This window comes from Penicillium digitatum, chromosome 1 (genome assembly GCF_016767815.1).
Source record: "Penicillium digitatum chromosome 1, complete sequence".
NCBI classification, from domain to species: domain Eukaryota; kingdom Fungi; phylum Ascomycota; class Eurotiomycetes; order Eurotiales; family Aspergillaceae; genus Penicillium; species Penicillium digitatum.
In genome coordinates, this window is record NC_089384.1 from 1,663,429 (window position 1) to 1,686,284 (window position 22,856).

At 50.4% G+C, this 22,856-nt stretch overlaps 6 protein-coding genes across 6 annotated transcripts; 4 read left to right on the plus strand and 2 right to left on the minus strand.

The window, feature by feature from the left end:
* Positions 1-1,067: 1,067 nt before the first annotated feature.
* Pdw03_2896 (Protein kinase, putative) lies at positions 1,068-4,250 on the plus strand (the record flags this gene model as incomplete). Its single annotated transcript, XM_014682121.1, has 1 exon — positions 1,068-4,250. The coding sequence occupies one exon, from the start codon at positions 1,068-1,070 to the stop codon at positions 4,248-4,250; it is 3,183 nt and encodes a 1,060-aa protein (XP_014537607.1).
* Positions 4,251-5,520: 1,270 nt separating this feature from the next.
* On the plus strand, positions 5,521-8,898 carry Pdw03_2897 (MRNA splicing factor RNA helicase (Cdc28), putative; the record flags this gene model as incomplete). The annotated part of the gene is made up of 1 exon (XM_014682120.1): positions 5,521-8,898. One exon carries the CDS (start codon positions 5,521-5,523, stop codon positions 8,896-8,898), a length of 3,378 nt encoding a protein of 1,125 aa, XP_014537606.1.
* A 266-nt stretch (positions 8,899-9,164) lies between these two features.
* On the plus strand, positions 9,165-9,534 carry Pdw03_2898 (Cytochrome b5, putative; the record flags this gene model as incomplete). The annotated part of the gene is made up of 2 exons (XM_014682119.1): positions 9,165-9,341; positions 9,457-9,534. The coding sequence occupies 2 exons, from the start codon at positions 9,165-9,167 to the stop codon at positions 9,532-9,534; spliced, it is 255 nt and encodes an 84-aa protein (XP_014537605.1).
* Positions 9,535-10,152: 618 nt separating this feature from the next.
* Positions 10,153-14,238, minus strand: Pdw03_2899 (Nuclear migration protein, putative; the record flags this gene model as incomplete). Its single annotated transcript, XM_014682118.2, has 2 exons — positions 10,153-11,024; positions 11,094-14,238. The coding sequence occupies 2 exons, from the start codon at positions 14,236-14,238 to the stop codon at positions 10,153-10,155; spliced, it is 4,017 nt and encodes a 1,338-aa protein (XP_014537604.2).
* A 2,783-nt stretch (positions 14,239-17,021) lies between these two features.
* Positions 17,022-17,813, plus strand: Pdw03_2900 (Haloacid dehalogenase, type II; the record flags this gene model as incomplete). Its single annotated transcript, XM_014682117.1, has 1 exon — positions 17,022-17,813. The coding sequence occupies one exon, from the start codon at positions 17,022-17,024 to the stop codon at positions 17,811-17,813; it is 792 nt and encodes a 263-aa protein (XP_014537603.1).
* Positions 17,814-18,484: 671 nt separating this feature from the next.
* On the minus strand, positions 18,485-19,678 carry Pdw03_2901 (Amino acid/polyamine transporter I; the record flags this gene model as incomplete). Its single annotated transcript, XM_014682115.2, has 3 exons — positions 18,485-18,594; positions 18,646-19,090; positions 19,148-19,678. 3 exons carry the CDS (start codon positions 19,676-19,678, stop codon positions 18,485-18,487), a joined length of 1,086 nt encoding a protein of 361 aa, XP_014537601.2.
* Positions 19,679-22,856: the final 3,178 nt, after the last annotated feature.

Below are 22,856 nucleotides of genomic sequence, written 5' to 3' on the forward strand. Positions count from 1 at the left end.
AGGAACGGGGTCCAATAGGCTGAAATATCCCCCTCCCTGTGTTTTTTTTTGGGTCAGGGGCCGTGCAAATGCACCTAGATATACAAACACAGATGGGTTGATTTTGATTTTGATTTTGATTCTTTAAATTAAGTAAATCTGATTCGAGTCTTTTCATAAATCGTTGGATTTCTTGTTTATTGCTTACCTAATATTTTTCTCTATCACGCGTCACCCTAATCCACATCGGGCATCCAACGATCAACAACGCGACTGCGCGTTAATCGCTTTGGACTTTATTTCTATACCCTCAAACACCCTGACCACCCCGACCACCCCGACCACTCTGACCACCCTGAACACCCTGACCACCCTGAAAACCCCTGAACATGAAAAACCTGAACATTGGAACAGGCTCCTTATAAACATTCTCAATCCCCCCCCCCCCCCTTGGTTTCAAACAAACACTCGATCCCGGTCACATACCAATACCCAACCCCTCCTCGATTTCCGCCCTTTTTGCCCTCGTGGGCTGACATCACCTTTTGTATTGGGGGATTTCACCCCTTGCAACCTTTATCTTTTTGGATCAAAGGATTCCAACACGCCCTTCTCCTTTGACAGTGTTAATTCAAACTGAAACATTCCACACCTATCGCGCCTGACCTGGTTATCCTCAGGTATCAAAGCGCATCAAAGTGAAACATTGCAGATACGCGTTGTGTTTGTCCCTAGGGCGCATGGGAGACATTGAATTCCTTGGAATTCGCGATGGAAGTGGTGTGACTCAGCTGAATTTGCCATTTGCACCTGCCCAAAACATTCCAGTCCCTGTGCCTTCCTTGGGGTATCATATCCTCAAATACCTGTGCTCCTTGGCTTCCTCTCGTTCCCTGTCTGGGCGCGTTGTTGATCTAAACGCGTCAACCTCGAATCCTTGAGAAGCTCCCTAAATCTCTCGAGTGTTGAATCTCGAATCATTGAGGGATCTTTAGATCTTCTTTTTAAGATCTCCAGAGCGCATCTGGTTGTGACGCGCTCTTCATTCTGGACTCGTTGCGCGGCCACGTTGACACATTCCCCCGATCATGGTTGCAACGTTTTCGCCGCACCGGGACTCTGGTGGCACACTTCATCTGTCACCGCACTCGGGACTCCATCACGTTGACGCCAGCACTGCGATCCGCCAACTGAGGCGTTCACTTTCGCGCTCCCCCTCTAAGAGTTCAAACTTCTTCCTCAACCCGCGTAATCACTCCCCTTCCAAATCCGCTTACATCTATTCTCCATTGTCGCCCTCACGGCGCGCCTCACAGAACAATTTTGTTCTCTTCCCATCTCATCAATCTCATCAGTCGCCTCTCGCTGTCCCTTACCCGCCCAGCGCGAAAATCAGTAGGCCGGCCATGCGTCGACGCACATCACCCCGCAGTCCGGCCAAACGCGTTTTGAGTGTTTCGACGGACAGTGGCAACGCGACTCCAACCCAACCTATCTCTTTACCCTCTGGTGAAGAGAATGATTTGACTCTTGACGACCTGGACGCGCCAGAGCTAAGTACCACCCCAGACAGTCCTTGTTTTATCCACACTACTTCTGCCCCTCTGGGTGAATCGACTTTTGCGCCGCGATCAACGTTGTCGCGCATTGAAAAACGACGCAGCGGGACCTTTGGTAGCTTTGCGACTGGCAGTCCCTTGAAGCGCAGCGATGGGATTATGAACTTGGACCAAGTATCGCGAGGCAGCCCCTCTGCAAAGCGACGCAGCGTGCACACTCCCACTTTTTCGGCCGAGTTTAGCATTTTTGACAACGAAGTCGAGAACACTACTCCAGAGGGGTCTCCGACACGCAGCGAAATCCCCTCTTTTCCCACGCCTGTCCAACCCCACAACCCATTTGCGACAATTCCTAAGCGCTCATGTTCTCTGCGACGCTCAACCCTACAGCAGCGCGGCGACCGACCACTCTTTGGTCGACCCAGGGCCATGGATGATTCAACCGACGCATCACCACCTGAGACGCCAGTGTCTGTGAGACCACGAACGTCGTTTGATAGCAGCCTATTCCAGCCCGGGAGCGGAAACATTTTCTCCCCCAGGCCGCCAGCCAGCCCTCTTTTCTCCAACTCGCCTGTCCACCTTCCCGCCAACCCCTCTGTCAACCCTACTCAACCCCCTCGACCCGCTGCGCATCCTCTCTCCCGTACTATCACTCAATCCTCGTCTGGGTCGAGTATTGAAGACTCGCCCACGCATGAACCAGTCCGCAAGCCCGAGGGCCGACGAACCCTGTTCAACTTCTCCAAATCTCTCCCCGCTGGGGCTACTCGTCCTGTCCCCGTGAATCGGATCACACGAGAAGACACATCGGACACGTTTGCAACCCCGGATAACTTTCGGCTAGTGAAGCCTCTACCCGCGGCATTCATGTCCACTGGACTCATCTCCAAGAAAAACCGCAATGCGGAGGAGAACCCCGGATTTAACAAGAGCATGCCCGATACACCATGCAAACGGCCTGTCAATCTTTTCGCCGCGGGTCCAAATCCCGCAGACCGACTGTTCGACAAGTCACGTCTGGCTCATCAATCAGATGCTGTTTCAGCCTCCCCATTCAACCCACCTACGACCTCACGTCCCAAGCCAAGTCCCTTCACTCGGGGAATGGGTATCTTCGGTGACAGCTTCAATCGTCCCGAGACCTCGCGGCGTGGAAGTTTTGCTAGCGTTGATGGTGATGAATTGATCCTCGCCCAATCGCCCTCCTCCCGCCATGACAGTCAGCCTCTGAACGATGACTTCCCTCCCACTCCGACCAAACAGCCCTTTCTTCCCTCTCGCACCTACCCTCCCGCCACTTCTCAGATCGCGTCTCTGGAACGACTATCCGAAACGGCGAGTCCGCTGCACGAGAAGTTTCTTCAAGCATCACCTCACACTCCCCGTGACCAATACTTCCCTCCCGACCCCAGTGGCTTATCGATCTCCGTGCCAAATGATCATCAGCGTGTGCAGGAGCATGATCTTCCAGCCACTCCAACTGGACCGAGAGACTCTTGGTCATCGTTCCGACGGCCCAGTCTTCAAATTAGCGGCTACCACGTTCCAGATGTGGACCCCACTCTGACATCCCGCTTTGACTGCGTGGAGCTTATCGGAACCGGCGAGTTCTCTCAGGTCTTCCGTGTCGCAGAGCCTCATGACGCATCCTTTCCGTCTGTCTTCTCTCTTCCATCAAGCGAACCAAGATCGCCGACGTCCCTCCCCCACCAGGTGTGGGCTGTCAAGAAGAGCAAGCAGCCCTATCTGGGGTTGAAGGATCGCGAGCGCCGTATTCGTGAAGTCGAGGTTCTCAAGGCGTTGACCAACTGTGACCATGTTATTTCATTTATGGACAGCTGGGAGAACAACGGTCACCTATACATCCAAACGGAGTTCTGCGAAGAGGGTAGCCTGGATGGTTTCTTGGCCCAAGCCGGACTCAAAGCCCGACTTGACGACTTCCGGATCTGGAAGATTTTGCTCGAAATGTCTCTGGGACTCAAGCAGATCCATGACGAAGGGTTCATACATCTTGACCTAAAGCCTGCTAACATTCTGGTCACCTTTGAGGGTACTTTAAAGATTGGTGACTTTGGCATGGCGACACGCTGGCCTGCAGAGGACGGTATTGAGGGCGAAGGCGACCGCGAATACATTGGACCTGAGATTCTGATGGGCCGATTCGACAAGCCTGCCGACATCTTCTCACTTGGTCTTATCATTTTTGAGATCGCCGGCAATGTGGAACTTCCCGACAATGGTGTATCTTGGCAGAAGCTACGCAACGGCGACATGAGCGATGTGCCCAGCCTTACCTGGAGCTCGGAGACCAGCATCTTCCGCGATGCAACTGGAAACCCTATCTCTGAAGGGTCGTCTTTCGAGGACCTGTGCACATCCGATCTGGGTGACAACGACTTCGGCGATGACTTCCCGACAAGTCGTCAGCTGAGCAACCCCAAACCACAGCGACTCGCACGAAGCGGGGAGCTGATTGATCCACCCAGCTTCATGGTCGATGCCACCCACCCACAGGCATTGGATGGCATCGTTCGATGGATGATCTCCCCCGACCCTCAGAACCGTCCCACGGCTGGCCAAGTCCTGGAAACTTATGGGGTGCAATTTATTAATCAACGGCGCCGCGCTGGCGCCACCGTCTTCGAGGGTAACTGGGGCCCCGCTGATGAGATCTTGGCCGAAGATGCTGAAATGATCGACGTGTAAAATATCCCTTTGACTATTGTGCATTCGGAGGGTGTTGTGTCTTTTTCCTTTCTTGTCCTTCCTTTATTTTTCCTTTTGTCACCTTTTCCCGGCGTTCTACCTGGGAGCATTTCTCCTTTTTTTTGGGGGTCCCATCTTTGATGCCATGTTTTCACGTCACGACATTATCCCCCTCCACCTCATGCTTCAACGGTTGGGGCTGGGCTTTCGGGCGTTTTCGATCCATCCGGTTTGGATCTGGGCGTTACCTTGAGCAGTTCACGGATACCACAACTGGAGTTTGCAAATGGTTCTTCGCCCTGTTTGGCGAATCTTTTTTATTTTTTATTTTTTTTCTTTTTTTTCCCCTTTGTACGATTCACTACCTAGCGTTACGAGATGCCAGGAATCTACCAATCTCTCAGGATGCTTGCTTCTGGGACTGGTCACGGTCATTCTGGGAATCTGCTGTGTTCGTTCCAACCTGTCTTCTATCGTCCTGTCCTTGGAATCAACTGCTCCAAGGCGATTGTTCTTCCCCAGGACTGATATCTGGTCGGACAGCATACCCGGTAGGTCTGGAAACCTCACTTGCTATCTTTGCTTTTTCTTTTGCTTTTTCTGATGATGAATGTGTGCCCTCTGGGCAGTGATGACTCCCTATCCATTTTCTTTGAGCGTGATCTTCTCTGCTAGTTTGGTGTCTTTGGTTGAATACCTGGGTTCCATATCTGTATAGCAACTGTGGAATTACGAATTGAAATGATATCCTACAAACCTCTTGCTTCAATTGTAGATCTTTTTCCAATTAAATATCGGTCGGAGGCCACTCATTGCGGTACTTTACCCTGCCCGGGGTATCAAATTTTAACTCTTTGGATGATGGGCTTTCTAAGTTTGTATCATTCTGTAGTTTGACTTGTTGTTTTGAAAATTGAAACATCACATATATAAAAAGACACTCTGGAGGGTCTATACGCCTCGGTAAGATCCAAATATATTTTTGGATTGCCACCCGTGAGATTTCTTGGCATTTGGCTCAAACTTGTCCAACTCCTCCAACTATCTTTATCTTTATTCTCGAAACTTCATACTTTGCTACTTCCCAAGTCCTTTCCCCTGGTGTTGAACTTGGTTGATGAGACCTCTGCGTTCTATGCAAGGTGCACTGTCGACTCTAGGACCCCGACTCACAATAACCAAACCTTACCTCTCCACACGAAGAAGCTCCTCCCTAGACAACCATTTTGCAATTTCTCCATTCCAATAATAATAGTCCATATCACGCACTATGGAAAATAGGATCTTTGTATCGGACAATCTCCTCCGCCTTACGGGTGCGTCAGAGCCCACCATCATCGATTTCGTGCTTGCGACCGCCAGCTCAGCCAAGTCGACCTCCTCCCTCCAAGATACCCTCGTGTCTTTCCTGGATGGCGTAGACGCTAGCTCAGCTGAAATTGGTCTCTTCGCCCGGGAGCTTCATGCCCGCATGGGCAAGGGCGCACAGCCCAGTGCGTCTACCTCCAAACCCGCGACGAGCAAGGAATCTACGAAAAAGAAGTACCGTCTGGTGGATATGGGCGAAGACCAGCCAGAGCCTGCCCCCTTGCTAGGACCCACCAATATCGAGGCAGACCGAGAGCGACGGAGGAGACGGGACAGAGACAGCGACAAGGACAGGACCAGTAGCAGGCGAGACCCCGAGCCTCGGAGTCGCGGGGAAAAGGATGACAGCCGCAAGCGAGACCGAAGCCGCGATGCAGAGAGCCACGATAGGCCTCGGACGAGGAAGCTCCGCAAGAAGGGCTCTCAGGACTTCGACGATCGATGGGGTGACGAAGAGATACTCGAAGAGGAGATGTCCCCGCAGGAATTCGAAGTATCCCCCTCGAAGCGCACACGACTCGACGATGGTTCCGCATCTCCCAATCCCACGTCACCGGCTGACGATGTCGATATCGACCCTAAGACCAAGCAAGAGATCGACCGCCAACGGGATCTTCGTGAACGAGATGAGTTTGCCAAACGGCTGGCCAACAGGGAAAGTAACAAGTCGAAGAAGATTGTAGAGGATCGGACGCGTGACAGCGAGGCTGCACGACGACGTGCACTGGGCGATGATGCCAGCGCGCGGGCTTCGACGATGCCCGATCTGCGAGAAAGATCTCGACAGGAGTACTTGAAGAAGCGTGAGACAGAACGCTTAGCACTGCTGCGAAGACAGGTTGTAGAGGAGGCCGCGGAGTTGCGTGAGAACCCGAATTTGTCTCGCAAGGAGAAGGAGGAGTTCGCGCGCAACCGGGAAGTCCTTCGTCTCGCCGAGGAACGGCTTCGGATCGATGACCACCGTGATGGTTATCAGATGCCATCTGACTACATTACGGAAAAGGGGAAGATCGACCGGAAGAAGAAGGAAGAGGCTCTATACAAGCGGTATGTCGAGCGTGATGAGCTAGGCCAGGAGCGATTCGTCACGGAGCACGAGGAGTGGGAGCTGGAGCAGGCGGCCAAGGCCAAGGCACAGATCAAAAAGGCCGAGTTCGTGGATGAGGGAGACTATGAATATGTCTTCGACGATTCACAGCAGATCAACTTTGTCATGGATGCCAAACTCGAGGGCACGCAAAAACCACTGACGAAGGAGCAGCTGCGGTTCAAGGAGCAGGTCGATGCAGCGGAGAAGAAAGCCCTCTCGATGGAGGAAACACGCAAGAGTTTGCCCATTTATCAATTCCGTGATCAGATCATCCAGGCTGTGGCACAGCATCAAGTTTTGATTATCGTTGGTGAAACTGGTTCTGGAAAGACCACACAGATCCCACAATACCTCCACGAGGCCGGTTATACCAAGGATGGCCTCAAGATCGGATGCACGCAGCCGCGACGAGTGGCTGCCATGAGTGTTGCTGCTCGTGTGGCGGATGAAATGGGCACGAAGATTGGAAATGAAGTTGGTTATGCCATCCGATTCGAGGATAACACCAGCGACAAGACCATCCTCAAGTACATGACCGATGGCATGTTGCTGCGAGAACTGTTGACCGAGCCGGACTTGAGCCAGTACGCGGCCTTGATGATTGATGAGGCGCACGAACGGACGGTGCCAACAGATATTGCTTGTGGTCTGCTTAAGGATATTGCCAAGGCACGACCTGATCTGAAGCTGCTCATTTCTTCGGCGACAATGGACGCGCAGAAGTTCCAGGAGTATTTCGACAATGCGCCCATTTTCAATATTCCTGGTCGCCGATACCCCGTCGACGTGCATTATACTTCACAGCCCGAAGCCAACTACCTTGCCGCAGCCATCACAACGGTATTCCAGATCCACGTCTCGCAAGGCCCAGGAGATATCTTGGTCTTCTTGACTGGACAAGAAGAAATCGAGGCCGCTGAGCAAAGTTTACAGGAAACAGCTCGAAAACTTGGGAGTAAGATTCCGGAAATGATAATTGCTCCTATCTACGCCAACCTGCCGTCCGAACTACAGACTAAGATTTTCGAGCCTACTCCGCCTAAGGCGCGAAAAGTGGTGCTTGCCACTAATATCGCTGAAACTAGTTTGACTATCGATGGTATTGTCTACGTGATTGATCCCGGATTCGTTAAGGAGAACGTATTCAACCCACGCAGCGGAATGGAGAGCTTGGTCGTGACACCGTGTTCACGTGCCTCGGCGAACCAACGAGCCGGCCGTGCCGGACGTGTTGGGCCGGGCAAGTGTTTCCGCCTGTACACCAAGTGGGCGTACTACAACGAGCTGGAAGAGAATACCACCCCCGAGATTCAACGTACCAACTTGAACGGAGTGATTCTGATGCTGAAGTCACTGGGCATTGACCAATTGCTCGACTTCGACTTCATGGACCCACCGCCGGCGGAGACCATCATTCGTGCTCTGGAGCAGCTGTATGCGCTCGGAGCACTCAATGACCGAGGCGAGCTGACCAAGGTCGGCCGGCAGATGGCTGAGTTCCCAACAGACCCGATGCTCGCTAAGGCGATCCTTGCTGCCGACAAATACGGCTGCGTAGAAGAAGTCCTGTCGATCGTGTCGATGCTCGGTGAAGGTAGCGCACTCTTCTTCCGACCCAAGGACAAGAAGATCCACGCGGACAGTGCGCGTAACCGGTTCACCATCAAAGACGGCGGTGACCACCTGACGCTACTGAACGTCTGGAACCAATGGGTCGACTCGGACTTCAGCACGATCTGGGCGAAGGAGAACTTCCTGCAGCAGCGCAGTCTGACGCGAGCGCGCGATGTGCGCGACCAGCTCGCCAAACTGTGCGACCGTGTCGAGGTCGCTGTCAGTACCTGTGGATCTACGAATATTCAGCCAATCCAGAAGGCCATCACGGCTGGGTTCTTCCCCAATGCGGCACGACTCCAGCGCGGCGGTGACAGTTACCGCACAATAAAGAATGGGCAGTCCGTGTACTTGCATCCGTCTAGTACGCTGATGGAGATTAATCCGCGCTGGGTCATCTACTTTGAGTTGGTCTTAACCAGCAAGGAGTATATGCGTAGTAATATGCCGTTGCAGCCAGAGTGGCTGGTTGAGGTTGCGCCGCATTACTATAAGAAGAAGGACTTGGAGAGTCTGGGGCTGGATCGCAAGATGACGAAGGGGCAGGGGGTGGCTGGGGAGAAGAGTCGGGAGTAGAGAAATATGCTGATGTACAGATCAACTCTTAACATATAAAACAAGTCTTGAATAGCCTCATGTCTTCTGGATTAAAAAAAGGACACCTCAGGCACCTATTTCTCAACCAATCACCGCCCGGGCAATTCCAACGCAAATCCGTTGAACCTCGGTTTCTCCGCTTTCCCCCACACTTTCTCGTTTGATGCGTCCCGACGTTTCCCTCTCCTTTTTTTTCTATTTCTTGTTGTCCATCTATCTTCCTTACACATTCTTAATTCTCAAAAATGTCCAAAACATTCACCCCCGCCGAGGTGGCCTCTCACACGACCGCCGATGCGGGCTTCTACATCATTATCGACAGCAATGTCTACGATGTAACCAACTTTATCGACGAGCACCCCGGCGGTGCAAAAATCCTTAAGCGTGTAGCGGGCAAGGATGCCTCAAAGCAGTTCTGGAAGGTAGTTATTCCTTTCTGATTCTTTCTCTAAAAAAAAAAAAAAACAAGATGTTGATATGATCGGTTATCGGCCGAGTCGGCCATTGCAAACACAGTATGCAACTAACGTCGCTTAGTATCACAACGAAACCGTGATGAAGAAGTATTCGCCCAAGCTAAAGATCGGCGAAGTCAGGGAGGCCGCGAAGCTGTGAATCATTTATTGAAAAATTGAAGGAAATAGATTTGATCGTTTTGGGGATCTACCCCGGTCAACTACACATTACAGAAAATATCACGATATTGTTTTTACTCCGCTAGCGAACAATATACCCGTCACTTCATTTTTGATACTTTTGCGATGTGGACTCCATCTTACTGCCTGGGCAGCTGAATAGAACTAAAAACATACAGAAGGCTTCATTCTTAACTCATAACAAAACTTGTGCATTATGTTCGGCAACAAAAACACGGAAGATTAGTACATTTTGTCCAGGATCTGCTGGGCTGATAATTGGAGGGTCAAAAAAGAAACGCCCTTCTCCCTCCCGCTGCACGAGAAATAGTGTTTAAAATCAAAGTGGTATCAACTCGAAAGCGACAAATGGTAAATGACAGGTAGATGTGTGAGGCGAGTGAAGCAGAGAAAGAAAAATTAGTAGGTGACAGTGACAAAATAGAAGATATGGCCCGTGACAATGTATGGAGACAGGCCACGGAAAGACGTGGGCAGTGAGCCTGTACTAGAAAGGTGTGTTTTTGGAAAGAAGGAATAGGTACATGATAAGTGACAAGTAAGAAAAGAGGGCAAGCGAAAGTCATCCATTCTAGAATTAGAATTCACGCCATTGATCTTCAGGTCGATATGAGAATTCGCTGCCATTAACAGAAGGCGTGTCAAACTCATACTGCCTCTCACTCCACTGACTGGAAGTCTTGCGGGTATGGCGTTGGCGGGGAGGCGCACGGGGGCGATTCATCTCTTCTGCGTGGTGATCAATGAAAGCCTCCATGCGTACAGTGCCTATATCGAACATGTTGCTGCCGGCCACACTGGAAGCACGGCCACTCGTCTCGGAAGTCCGTAGGCTGATACTGCTGTGGCGACTGCCAATGCTCGGGGACAGGACTGGGGGCTGCATGGCGGAGGAATGTGGCTCCGAGGAGCCGGCCGTGGTGCCGCTGTGTAAAGATGGCATAGTGCCGGCGCTGGAGAAGCTGCGGAGAGCGTGGAGAGCTGGGCGGGGTGCGGTATTGCTGCGTTTGCGGCTGTGGGTTGAGAAGCGGGGCACGTGTGGTGCGTCAGCTGCTTGGTCGATGCTGTCGTCTGGGACTTCGGGGACTGGGGCTGGAGCGCCGGCGCTGTTGAAGGAGCGTTTGCCCTTTGGAATTGGGCGGGGGCGGCCCTTTGCGACGCGGATTGAATCGCGGATTGGGTTTCGGTTGAGGGAGACGTGGGGTAGGGTTGGGGATTCTTCTTGTGGGACTGGAGGTAGGGCTGCTAGTTCTTGGAGTCCAATTGAAGAATGGCTTAGGAAGGAAAGGGCTGTTAGCCAGACGTAGTGTCGTTCGATGGTTAGCGCCGTAAATTTTAGAGCGCGCTGTGGTGTCAGCACCAGGATGGAGCGGTTGAATGGGGGCGAAGAGCCGGCGCCTTTGGGCATGGGGTTATCGTCTTTGACGTCCAGGACGGATTGAATGGCGACTATAATGAGGAGAGATATTATTTTAGCTGTCACTCCAACCAACTCAAATGAGCTCCTTGAAGACTTACACTTCCGGCCACTCTTGCCGAGCAATGCAGGCCCACTGGTAGGCTGTTTACTACTCCACATAATGGAGCCCTCGTACGGGGCGAGCCAAACCCATCGCCTATGTCGTACACCACTGTTTGTGATATTCGCCGACACATCCTCGGGGTTCTTGCCCTCCCAGTTCTCCTTGGATTCGCCCACTCCGAATGATTTGCGTCGACGGACGTATTTAAACATCCACTCGCCAACCATGGTCTGAGCAATGGCATCAACGACACTGGTCGGCTGCACACCGCCGGTGGAATCTTTTCTTTCACACTGTTCACGGTTCCTGGTTTGAGACGAGGGGGCGCGTTTTGGGGGCCCGCACCGCTCATGAGGTGCTGTGATATCATCACACGGCATCGGCGGTGGTGGTCGGTATGGTCGGTATGTGGGGCTCTCTGGGGAAAGGGTCGAGATCGACTGTGAGGGGGACGAGAAAGTTTCTGCCCTTTCGATAATACCAGACTGTGACTTTGCTGTAGCAGATCGCACTCGGCGGACACTTGGGCGCCGGACAATAGAGTGGCGACCACGGTCTGGGGACTGTCTGCTGACTGAGTGAGTAGGACTTGGAGGACCGTCGCTGCCGTTGAGCGGGAGCTTGCGTGAGCTCAGACGGATGGGCACGGGGAATGGTGGTGCGATGCTTGAGCCTGCACTGCCGCTGTCGAGACTTGGCTCGCTGGGACTGCGGGCACGAGGCTTCTGGTGCAGGGCAGTTCCGCTGGAGATCAGAGTCATTTTGCGTATGCCGGGCTGGCGAATACTTGAGAAAGCTGTACCAGACCATTGAGAAACCCGAGAGCGGCCAATATCGGGTGGTCTTGACTCCGGGGAAGTCAGTTGCTCGTCGACTTCGGGGAGAGACATGTCATCCAAGCTGGGTCTTGATTTCGTAGTGATAAGCTTGCCACGGCTGACAGTGTATGCGGCAAATGGGCGGTTGAGAAGCTCATCATCGGTAAAGACATCGCGTTCGTTATGGGGCCCTTCGTCGTCGCTATTGTGTTCAAACCCGGCGAAGAGACTGCTAGACCGCAGAGGTCGTCGAATATTGGACAAAGCATCATTTGAGAGCGGACCATTGTCGTTGTTACCAGGGTAGGCCTGCACATGGTCTGGATAGGATGCTCTAGGAGGCTTCACGGGACCATCTGTCGAGTGATCTGTTACTAGAGGTCTCTGCTTTCGTTTTTCGGACCGTGGCGGAAGAGGGGGCACAGTGTAAGGCTCGAGGCTAGGCCCTTGAAGCTCAGAACGAGGTAGTGCATCTTGAATAGCAGAAGGGAGAAGACTAGCGGGAAGTTTGACAGGGCGTAGATCAATACGGGTCTCCTCAGTTTGGATGGCGACGGATCGGCAATCAGCAATTGCCCGGAAGTTGGCCTGACAACCGATGTTTTTGGTTTGCGGTGGAAGAACGACACTGTTCCGTGGTGAGGACGGCTCTGAGCCTGGTGGATGAATAGCAATCATTGGAATGTCCATCTGTGATGGGACATCGTTCGGGGGCAAGTTGATATGGTTCTCGCTTTGGACAACATCTGATTCCGGAATGACATCGGTCTGAGTGGACACCGATGTCATTCGCACCTGCTCGGAGATGGATTCAACAGGTTGAGGCGACTCAGCCGCATTGGGTATCCCTGGAGGACTTGGGGGCTCATCCACGGTCTGACAAGAAGTCGAAACCATCTGAGGTGCAACGGGGAGCGTGGCGCTGTCCATCGTTTCAGACATGTTCGTATCAAGGTCATCATCCTTGTCGGGTTCCGAGGCCATTTCCGTGGACTCGGGATGATTGTTGTGTACAACCCTCGTTTCTATCGTAGGCGACGGAGGAGGTGAGTATTGGATGCCGATATCGCGGTATTCGACCGCCGAGTCAAGTTTCACTGGGCTAGCAAGCCCGAGTTCCCGGGTACGGAACTCCATGGCCGTGGGTGAGTGTAAGTCCGAGCTCTGAAGGGACAGACCGAGGATCTTCCTGGCCTTGTCGGAGATACTATGCGACCCCTGTGAGTGAACTGACATTGGACGCTCTTCGGGGAGCGCCCCCGGAGAGGCGGGTAATTCATCTTCATCGTCAGATAGAACAAACTCGTCCTCACCCTCAACATCGTTCTCGTCCTCATCCTCGTCCTCATCCTCGCCCTTGTCCTCATCGTCGTCCTCGTCCTCGTCCTCGTCCTCGACCTCTTCATCGAAATCGAGTTCATCCGCCAGGTTCACTCCTGGACCATCCTTGACTCCAGACGCAAAACTAATAACCGAGTACCGCGCGTTACGGAACATGACCGCCTCTTCAACCTCTTCCGAGCTCACGCTGGTCACGCTCGCGCGTCGGCGGCCTAGGCTACTAGATGCCACGCTAGCCGAGTCACTTTCTTTGTTCTTGTCAGGAACAAAGTCCCCAGTCTTACCCGGCTGTGAACGCGAGTGGCTAGTCGCCACTTCCTGGGTGGCTGCGATCTCATTCAAAACGGTCTTCAGGCGGCCCTCCACTACGTGAACCTTGCGTTCCAGGGTTCGACGCTCATTCGCCCAGGACTCTTGATCGCGATTCCAAAGTAACTGGGTCCGTTCGACTTCCTCCTCACGGCTTCGAGCTTTCTTCTGTGCCTGCTCAAGCTTTCTACGAACGTCGCCGATATTCTCAACCGCTTCATCGCGCTCCCGAGCTAGCTCAGTCATCGCAGATGACGTCCCGCCTTCCAGAAGTTGGATTTGGTGTTTCAACAAGCGACCTTCCCAGGTCGCCTGGGATAGACTCGCGGTCAACGTTTCATTTTCCGTCCTTGATTCGTCCAAGCTCTCTTCTAATCCGTCAATGGCCTTGGTTTTGCTCTCTATCTCCCGCCGCAACGAGAGAATTTCCGAAACGAGAGATGCATGGAGAGTAGGGGTGATCCTGCGCGCGTCGAAAGGTGATAAAGAATCCTCGGTAATGTCGATGTCATCTTCGTCTGTTTGTCCGTCCGGGGAGAATGTGGGGATAAGGAGGCTAGGTGGAGAGGAAGATGGCGGGGAAGAATCTCGCCGGCGCAAAGACGGTCTCGATCTTGATCCTTTGGATGGAACTCGAGATCTGAAAAATGGTGCCGGGGACGGGTGAGCCATGGAGGCCGCGGATTGTAGATCGGCCATAACTCTTTGCGCATGTGCCGGATGAAAAGCCTCAAATCATCGGGGCTCTGCTCCTTGGGCTAGCCAGAGCACGTCACGCACTGGATCCCATCAAAATATTACCGTAGTTCAATCATCCGACTGTTGACTATTTCGAGGCCGGTGCTGATCTGTCTCTAGAGGCAGGTTTCACCTGGTGCGATCGACTAGGCTAACGCGGGATGGAGGGGAAATTCAAGGAGATCGTGGAATTTTGGAACTTGGTGGATCGAAGAGGTCAGCCACAGTTACAACACAGATGTGTGGGATGCACGCGTGAGAGGGCCCAATGCCGATATTTGAATATGCACGGGGGGAGAGAGGCACCCTGAGCATGTTGTATACTTACAGTGACAAACAGGTCTGACAGTTTTAGCTTGAGAGACGAGATGTCCGAGGGGCGTATGGTTCCCAAAAGAGAAAATAGATCAGTCCGAAGAAGGGCCGATCGCGATGAGAGAATCTTTCAAGATCCCTGGGGACTAGTAGAGTTACGAAGGCAATGATCTGACAGGAGTTGAGGCTTAGACCGTAGGGTTACGGAAAAGTCTTTAGGGGAATTTAGATCAGCCTTGCGGCACACCTGCACATATCAGAATCACCGCCGGACGCGAGGAGAGTCTTGGACTTGGCATCAAAAAAAAAATGAAAAAAAGTCCCAGGGGTGTTCGTTAGGGGGTAGCATATGGAGAAAGAAACAAATCCACCCGATTAGCCCGCAGGATTAAGACTCCACTGCAGCTGCCAGACACTAGGACGGATGAGCTTTAATCATCAGAGCATGTCTCATGTATGACAAAAAGCCCTTTCGAGGTCTATTCGCGCGAGATAACCATAGACCAGAGTCTATTCTTTGTATGGTAGATCTCAGAGACCACGGAGATGCCGATTATCTGAAAACAAAAGAAGGAAAGATAATAGAAGATTAAAATGGAGCCGTAATCTCGAGGGAGCGAGCTAGTATTGATAAAATGGTCGGAAAGCCCACCGAAAAAGGAAAATGAATGTGCTAAGATCCATAAGTTAATTGCCCGGGGTAGGGGTTCGTGACAAAATCCCACTGCGCATCTGGATCATGAAGCTCAATGGCTTTTTGAGATGGAAAGATCACCCCCCTATTTTCTTTTTGAGATGGAAAGATCACCCCCCTATTTTCTTTTTGGGTGAAATCGACGAAGTTGAAGGCAAATCACAAAGAAGAGAAGTCTTTGCAATGACCAATAGTATCAACTCCGAAGACACTAAAGGATCGATGGCTAGCGTGTTTGAGAATATAATTAAATGGCTGTGTTGGCGGCCAACTTGTAGCTAGTTTAGGTGACGATCGCCATCAACAATTTCGTATGGGAGCTTGTGGTCTGGTTTCAGAATCTCCAGAATGCATATGTTGCATGTTGCATGTTGCATAGCATTGGGTTGACGCCTCTTGATGATACTTCCGCCCCAGGAGACAGTCAATTTGTCAGATCACCATACGGAGTACTAGTCAAATCATCCACGGGCATTGCGGATCAGGGGTAAAAACAGACCCATCCAAGGTCTCCACCGAGAGAGCTTCGAGGAACGAGGAACCCACATCGGCCGAAATGAAGAACCAGACTTCCGTTGTCGTGGTGTGAGGTCCAGTACGGAGTATGTACAACTTACATCGTAATGCGCATTCCATGGCTTCTGTGGCCTCGCCTAGATTGCAAGGCTTTTTTTTGTCTCTTGCGTGTGTTCATGAAAGTGCCGGTCGCACAGTTGAATGTTGGAGGTCGCGTATGAAAAATCCCCAATGATTGGCAATAAATGCTTTATTTTGTCGGACCCGAGGTACGGAGTACGATGTACAGAGTTTGTCATGTCTAGACTCCGCATGTCATGCCCCCAAATTGTTATTGGAAATCGGACCAGTAACGGGGATTGACACGAAGTAGTAAGGAACCTTCGCAAATCATTGCCACCCATTTGCCCCACTGGCCTCAGGGGACACGGGGTACTTTTGCCTTGGACGCGGGCTGGTGACAGGTCGATATTTGCTGAAAGATTTCATATATCCTTGCTCGGATTCTCTGTTTCTTTGATAGCGCTAGTGATGGGTCTAGCTTAGAGGCGCAGGTGATACTGATACTCCAAGGGAGGAGGGGCTGAAGTTGTATATGTTGTATGTTGTTCAAATTTTGTGTGCAGGGAAGATACTGAAGACACTAAATGCACTGAAAATCCATGGAAGGGATCGTCAACCCGGCAATGGCCAATGGTCATGATGACATTTGTGTGAGGTGAGAAGGATGCGAAAGTCGAGAGAAGGCGGGAAAAGAACAGGCAGAATATTCTATGTGCACATTCTTCCTCACGACTCAGCACATACAGTTCTCGAAATAACTACTATACTCATTACGATGTGTGCATATGCTTGTGCTTCCAGACAAGTTTTCGATTAAAACTAATCAGCTGGTTGTTCCCTTTCACAATCCAAAAAGAAGACCAGAACAATAAGGCTGTTAGATCGGCCAAGTAATCGGACTTACTAAGCATATTCAAGATCACCTACCAAGGTTCCGTGTGCCCGAGGGATATTTATTTGAATAGACTCATCGATTTCATTCTGACCTACATGTACGAAGTACATCTAGCTGAGATCTCAACTTGATGAATGTCCAAGGGCAGAGCTCGGAAACCGACATAATTTCGAATGTACGGGGGATATCTGCCTATCAATATCCCCCATCTCCAACTAACGCCAACTTCTCAAAATGTCGGCAGAGCACCCACCTCAGATACTATTTTTCGATACATTCGGCACAGTAGTTTCATGGCGTAAACATGTCACCGCAGAGCTGAGCACAGCCGCCCTACAGGCTCTGGACCATCACTGCAATGACTTTCCTGCCGACTTGCGGGACCGCGCTGCAGCCATGACTGGGGACGACTGGCTAGTTTTCGTCGCAGAATGGCGGCGGACTTACAATGTATTTACCAGCACATTTGATCCATCCAAAGAGTTTGTGTCCGTCGATCAGCACCACTACAACGCCCTTCAGGACCTCTTGCGGCAGCGCGGTCTGAATGGTCTGTTCACTGATGAGAAGCTGTGGGAACTCGCTTTCGCCTGGCACCGGCTCAACCCGTGGACTGATAGTGTTCCGGGTCTCGAGTTGTTGAACCGTCGGTTCGCCACTTCTACTTTGTCGAATGGGAATGTCTCTTTACTGCAGGATCTCCAGCGACATGGATCGCTGCCTTTCACATACCTTGTTAGTGCCGAGAATTTCGGGGCTTACAAGCCTTCTCCGCTGGTTTACAATGGTGCGGCCAAGAATTTTGGACTGGAGCCAGGCCAGTGCGGACTGGTTGCGGCGCATCTCAACGATTTGAAAGCTGCTAAGAGCTGCGGGTTTCAGACTATCTATGTTGAGCGTGAGCTGGAGGAGAAAATGTCAAAGGAGGAGGCCGAGAAGGTCAAGGCGGAGGGTTGGGTGGATATGTGGGTTGATCTTGAGTCTGATGGCTTCCGAGAGGTGGCCAGGCGATTTGGGATTCAGTAAAAAAAACTGGTCTGCCCTCTGAGGTAGTTTTCAGACTCAGGAAAGATGGGCTATGATCTGTTCCGGTGGACCACGTGTATCTTTGAAGAATCTGAATGAATGCTCGAGATAGGATCGGTCCATTCGGCTCAGATTCTATTCGAACCTGTCTTTTCCCTTTCCGATAGCTCCATTTCGAATCCCCCAACATCAAGCCCAAAGGATTTTTAATCTTTGCTATCCAATAGCTGGAGATGAATGGGCTCTGGATTATCATTAGCGATGCGAAGGAATTGCTGGATTTGAATTTCATCCAGCAGCACAAGCCGGGTCTTTCGCCAAAATTTGTACCCAAAACAGTAGACAAAAAAAAGCGGAATGTAGAAGCATGACGATACAAATGTTTGAGGACTCCAATTTCCGTAATCTTGATGTAGAATCCTCCAGAGAGGAGAATGGTAATGGACGAAACCAAAGAGATCCATGCCGCGTAAGGTTGGAAGGGGCTTCTTCACGGAAGTTCAGTGCGGCTGACCTTTTGCCTTTACAGCCATAAAATAACCTCAAGTAGATCACCTCTACATTGATCCAATGCACTAGAGAGGCAGTTGATATCAATGGCTGGAGCCAATCAAACAAAACGGAAGCCGCAAATTACAGCGTCATTTATCCTCAGACAAGAAAAGATCCGACTACAGCAACTGATGTCCAGGGAACTTCGAAGCGATTGATGCGAATGAATAGCTTTGGAGCATGCCCCTCTTGAGCGAGACCATATGGCGTCTGGTTCCAACGAGCATTGCTATCTTTGGGTTAGCAGAAGTACAGTGGCAGACAGGGAATCCAAACTCACCAGAGTTACCAGCGCCCCATGCACTTGTGACAACGACGGCATTTATTATCAAAGATACCACTGTGATCCCGACATTGGTGTCAGCAATCGCAAATGGAGACGCTCTTATATCCCCGGAGTTTGACAGCAGCTCAGTATCGTTGGAGGGAACTACAAGGCCCATCCTGAAAATGGTGATCAGATTAAATGTCAGGATTCTCCAAAACACACGTTTGGCAGCCTTGGGGATGTTATGGCGAGGGTTTTGCATCTCAGCTGCTGCAACCGAGATATTCTCAACATTTGAAAATGCATAGGCTGCACTGTTTAAAACACGCCAAAATCCTAGGAGCCGTCCCCATGAGCCATCGATCCCAAGGAACTGCGCAAAGGGCCCAGGGTCTCGCCAAAACCGAAATCCCACGGGATAGCCCTGTGGGCCTGCGCCAGAGGTGATGAAGACATTCTACGAAAAACAATCAGCAGCAACCAGAAGATTCTTTGCGCGGCAAGACCTGCTCACCCAGATTTTCACGCCAACAACCAGAGCAACCTTTGAAATTGCAAACACAACCTCCAACTTGCCGTTAAGATTGACCAATAGTAAATTTCTGATGATGAGCAAAGCATCAAGGACGCGAACCCATGCCGCATAGTTAACAACAGACCAAAAGTCGATAATGACAGCACAAGTCACCATCTCAGCCGGAAGCAGTATAGAATTTGCATAAACAATATTCCAGGCTTGAGCAAACGCCAGCGCAGGGTCAACGAACCATTCTGCATGTCTTATAATCCCACCAGAAAGAGGTACCAGAGCACTTAGCTCCGCGGCGGGAAAAACCATGCAGCAGGTAAGCATGCCGACAAAGCAATATGCGAGCAACATGCTAAGTGGTCCACCCCTTGCTAGAGAGATTCCGATTGCTAGGAAAAGGCCTGTACCAATAGTTCCAGCTAGGGCTATCATTTGAATATGGCGTTGTTTCAGCCCTCGTCTTGTTTGAACAAGCTCGGAAATGACTGCACGTGTTTTAACGTTATCTTCGCCCATGATAGTACGTTTGAAAATAGGTCTAGCCTCAATTTCGCTCGTTATGACCTCTTAATTTTGCTCGGGGTCTTGAATATCACTGTTCATTGGAAATGATCAGATGGGAGGGGCAAATAAATAAGAGAGGACAACTAAAATGGTAATTTCCCAGAAATGAGCTTCTTTCAACGATAAAACAACAAGCTCAACAGAGAGATCAAAAAGAGAATAAGAAACGTTTTTTTCATTAGTTCTCGAGTGCATAATCTCCCATCAAACATCAAAACATGCATTCCCAGCCCGGCTGATGCGAACACCAAAGATGGAGCACCAAGGGGTATTATTCATTTACTTTCACATCAAATTCTAAGCTTCGATGTTAATTTAGTATCTTCTCTCATTTCTTGTCCCAGATATCTTACGATGTTAGCTTTTCAGCGGTATCTAGATCAATAGATTGAGAGGCCTCTTGTCCGTCTAGTACATCGAGGCGTAATCATTTTACTAAGGAGTTTAACTATAGGGTTATTGCCTCTCTACCAGTAAAAGACCAGCTGAAGGTATAACGCATGAAGTGTTAGATATTTGACATGGATTGCTATTTTTGCAAGACACGTTTTGGTAAGCGCATGTGCTATTCATATCCGCCCTTTATATTTTCTCTATTGCTCTAGTCTAGAGCGTACTTAATGATGATGTTATCGGAAAGATCACAAGGATAGCTGTTACTTGTATGATTCGATGTTTCCTGTCTTACAGTGGCTTTGCCTATTGCGAAAAGACAGAGCATAATAGGCAAACTATGAGCATTTTGGCGAAGTTCAACGAGTTGCATCTATCTCAGATATAAGAAGACGGAAGGAGAGCTCAATCTCTAGTAGTAGAGTATAAGACATCCCCCAAGAAGTAGAGTTGTTGAAATCAACATCGACCTGTGGCTGACAAAGTTGTCACGCAAATAGCATCAAAATCATTCTCCGTATCCCGCTAAATATGGTAATACTGAGGCAAAACATATTTAGGCCCTGAATGGGAGCAGTGTTGCCCTGCTGGTCAATTCTCGAGTAGAGTGGACGGGCCGTTGATCATTTTTTAATCTGCCATGAGAGCAACGGGAACATCTAAAGGTCCTCTTCTGACAGCTGCAATGTTGCGGAGTACCGACTTGATATTGTTTATGAGAATTGGACTGAAAACAATGTCAAACTTGGCTCTTGCCTCGCGGCATAGGTTGTTTGGACCCTCTTATCCAAGGCAGTGGCTTTCCGGATTCCAACCAAGTTCGATTCCTAGGTCAGTGTCACTCTCCTTTCCTTGTACTTCCTATTCACATCTCCAGCACATGACAATCGCATATCCCTGCATCGCTTCAAGTCTGCTTTGCGAGACCAAAAGGTACTTATATCCCCATTTGTTCGATTATTTCGATTGATACTCTCCCTAGAGTACATCAGATCCAAGTGGCTAACTAGGTGTCTTGCTTCAAGTAGGATGACCTCCGAGCCTCAGAACCCGCCCTCTAAAAATACCTGGATCGCTAGCGATGGCAGCCCGCTCCGGGGGCACCACTGGATGAAAATCGACCCCAAAGTGCAACCTAACTACTGGGTGTAAGCATCGTTCCCCTAACCCCCTCAAGATATTTACTCACGCGCAGATTCCGCAGCCAACACAAAAAGGTGTGTGAATGCCGACAGCACTTCTCAGCCCAGTGGCCAGTCGACCATGTGATGATCGTGAGCATTCCAAATCAAGTTTAACCAAGAGGTAGTATTTCAAGACATGACTAACCCTTGACGGTCCTCTAAAGCAAATCCCTGCATGTGCCTTCAGGTGCCCATATTGCACGGCTCTCGATAATCTGGGGAAACAGGCGCGACCTTGCCCAGCAAGGGTGAAAAGACATATTTCAGCGGCGCATATCGTGAGTACACCAGTATACCTACCCACATGGTAGCCTCAGAGTAACGCTCATATCATTTAGAGAAGGCAAGGAGACTTCTATGTGGGACTGCAGGTTTCCTGTACGTGCACCCAAAGTCGAAAGAGATGCACGCATACTAATCTTTGCTAGCTGTGTTGTCAAGTTCCTGCTGATCCGATACCGTTTCGTCTCACAGTGGGAGGAAGCCGAGTCTGCAACCCCACGACTGCAATGCACACAGGAACAGTTCAGCATACCTATGTTGTGAACCAACTCAATGAAAATGTATGAGAGTTGAAAAATTGAACTTTCAATCACATGCAATACATAGACTTCGATCGTAGGACTAGTTTTGATCGTTATGATACTGGCACCCACAAAGGCAATAAGTGCAATAAGTAGATAGGGGCGTACAGTAAAGACACATCCCCTTGCTCAGATACCAGAGAGACTCTCTGGGTAGTTTGTTGATAGATGGACGATGATTCCAAAGACATTTCTGGTGTCTAGATAGAAACTTTCGCCTTCCCATCACTTTTGATAACTTCAGTCGACTGACTGGTTATTCCTAACTGGCTTGCTCCGTTTCATTGACCTCAGTTGAGTGATTGTGGACTTTATTGCCCGACGAGTCGGTGCTGAGATTCTGCAGCTGAATAAGATTAGCATTAGCCCTGTAAGTAAGCCACACCCTCGTTCTGATTCTCTTCTTCCATACTTCATTGCGCATCATGAAATTTTTTATCATCCTTCCTGGTGCGAGAAAGACGATGTGCAATCGAGTTAATGGTTATCCCTTCAGGGTAGCGCCAAACGGCAATGTGAATTCCATTTTCACTCCTGGAGTCAAGGGAAGCTGTGATTTCGTCGAGTATCAAGATCCTAAGGATCTTTGACCAGAGCTCGTGGGACCGTAATTCGCTGCTTTTGGCTGCCTCTCAACAAGGCTCCGTTGAAAGTTAGTCTATGACATGTGCCAAGATTAGATTAAGATACCTTCCACTTTGGATTATCTTCTTCTGTTTCATATTCGTTAAGAGCTGATGAAGGCATCATCGAAGCATGAACGTCAAAATCCAATGTCGAGAATTGTTAATGTAATACCAATAATACACCCCAGTAATATACATCCCAGCCCTAACTCCCATTTTGTCGGTTTTCGCGGAACCGGTACAGGAGAAAGTCCGTTGCAGCTCCTTATCTGATGTGGTCTTATCTGATCTGACGCACATTGTCAAACCAATCTGCACCTGGACATTAGTACCACGTGCAGCC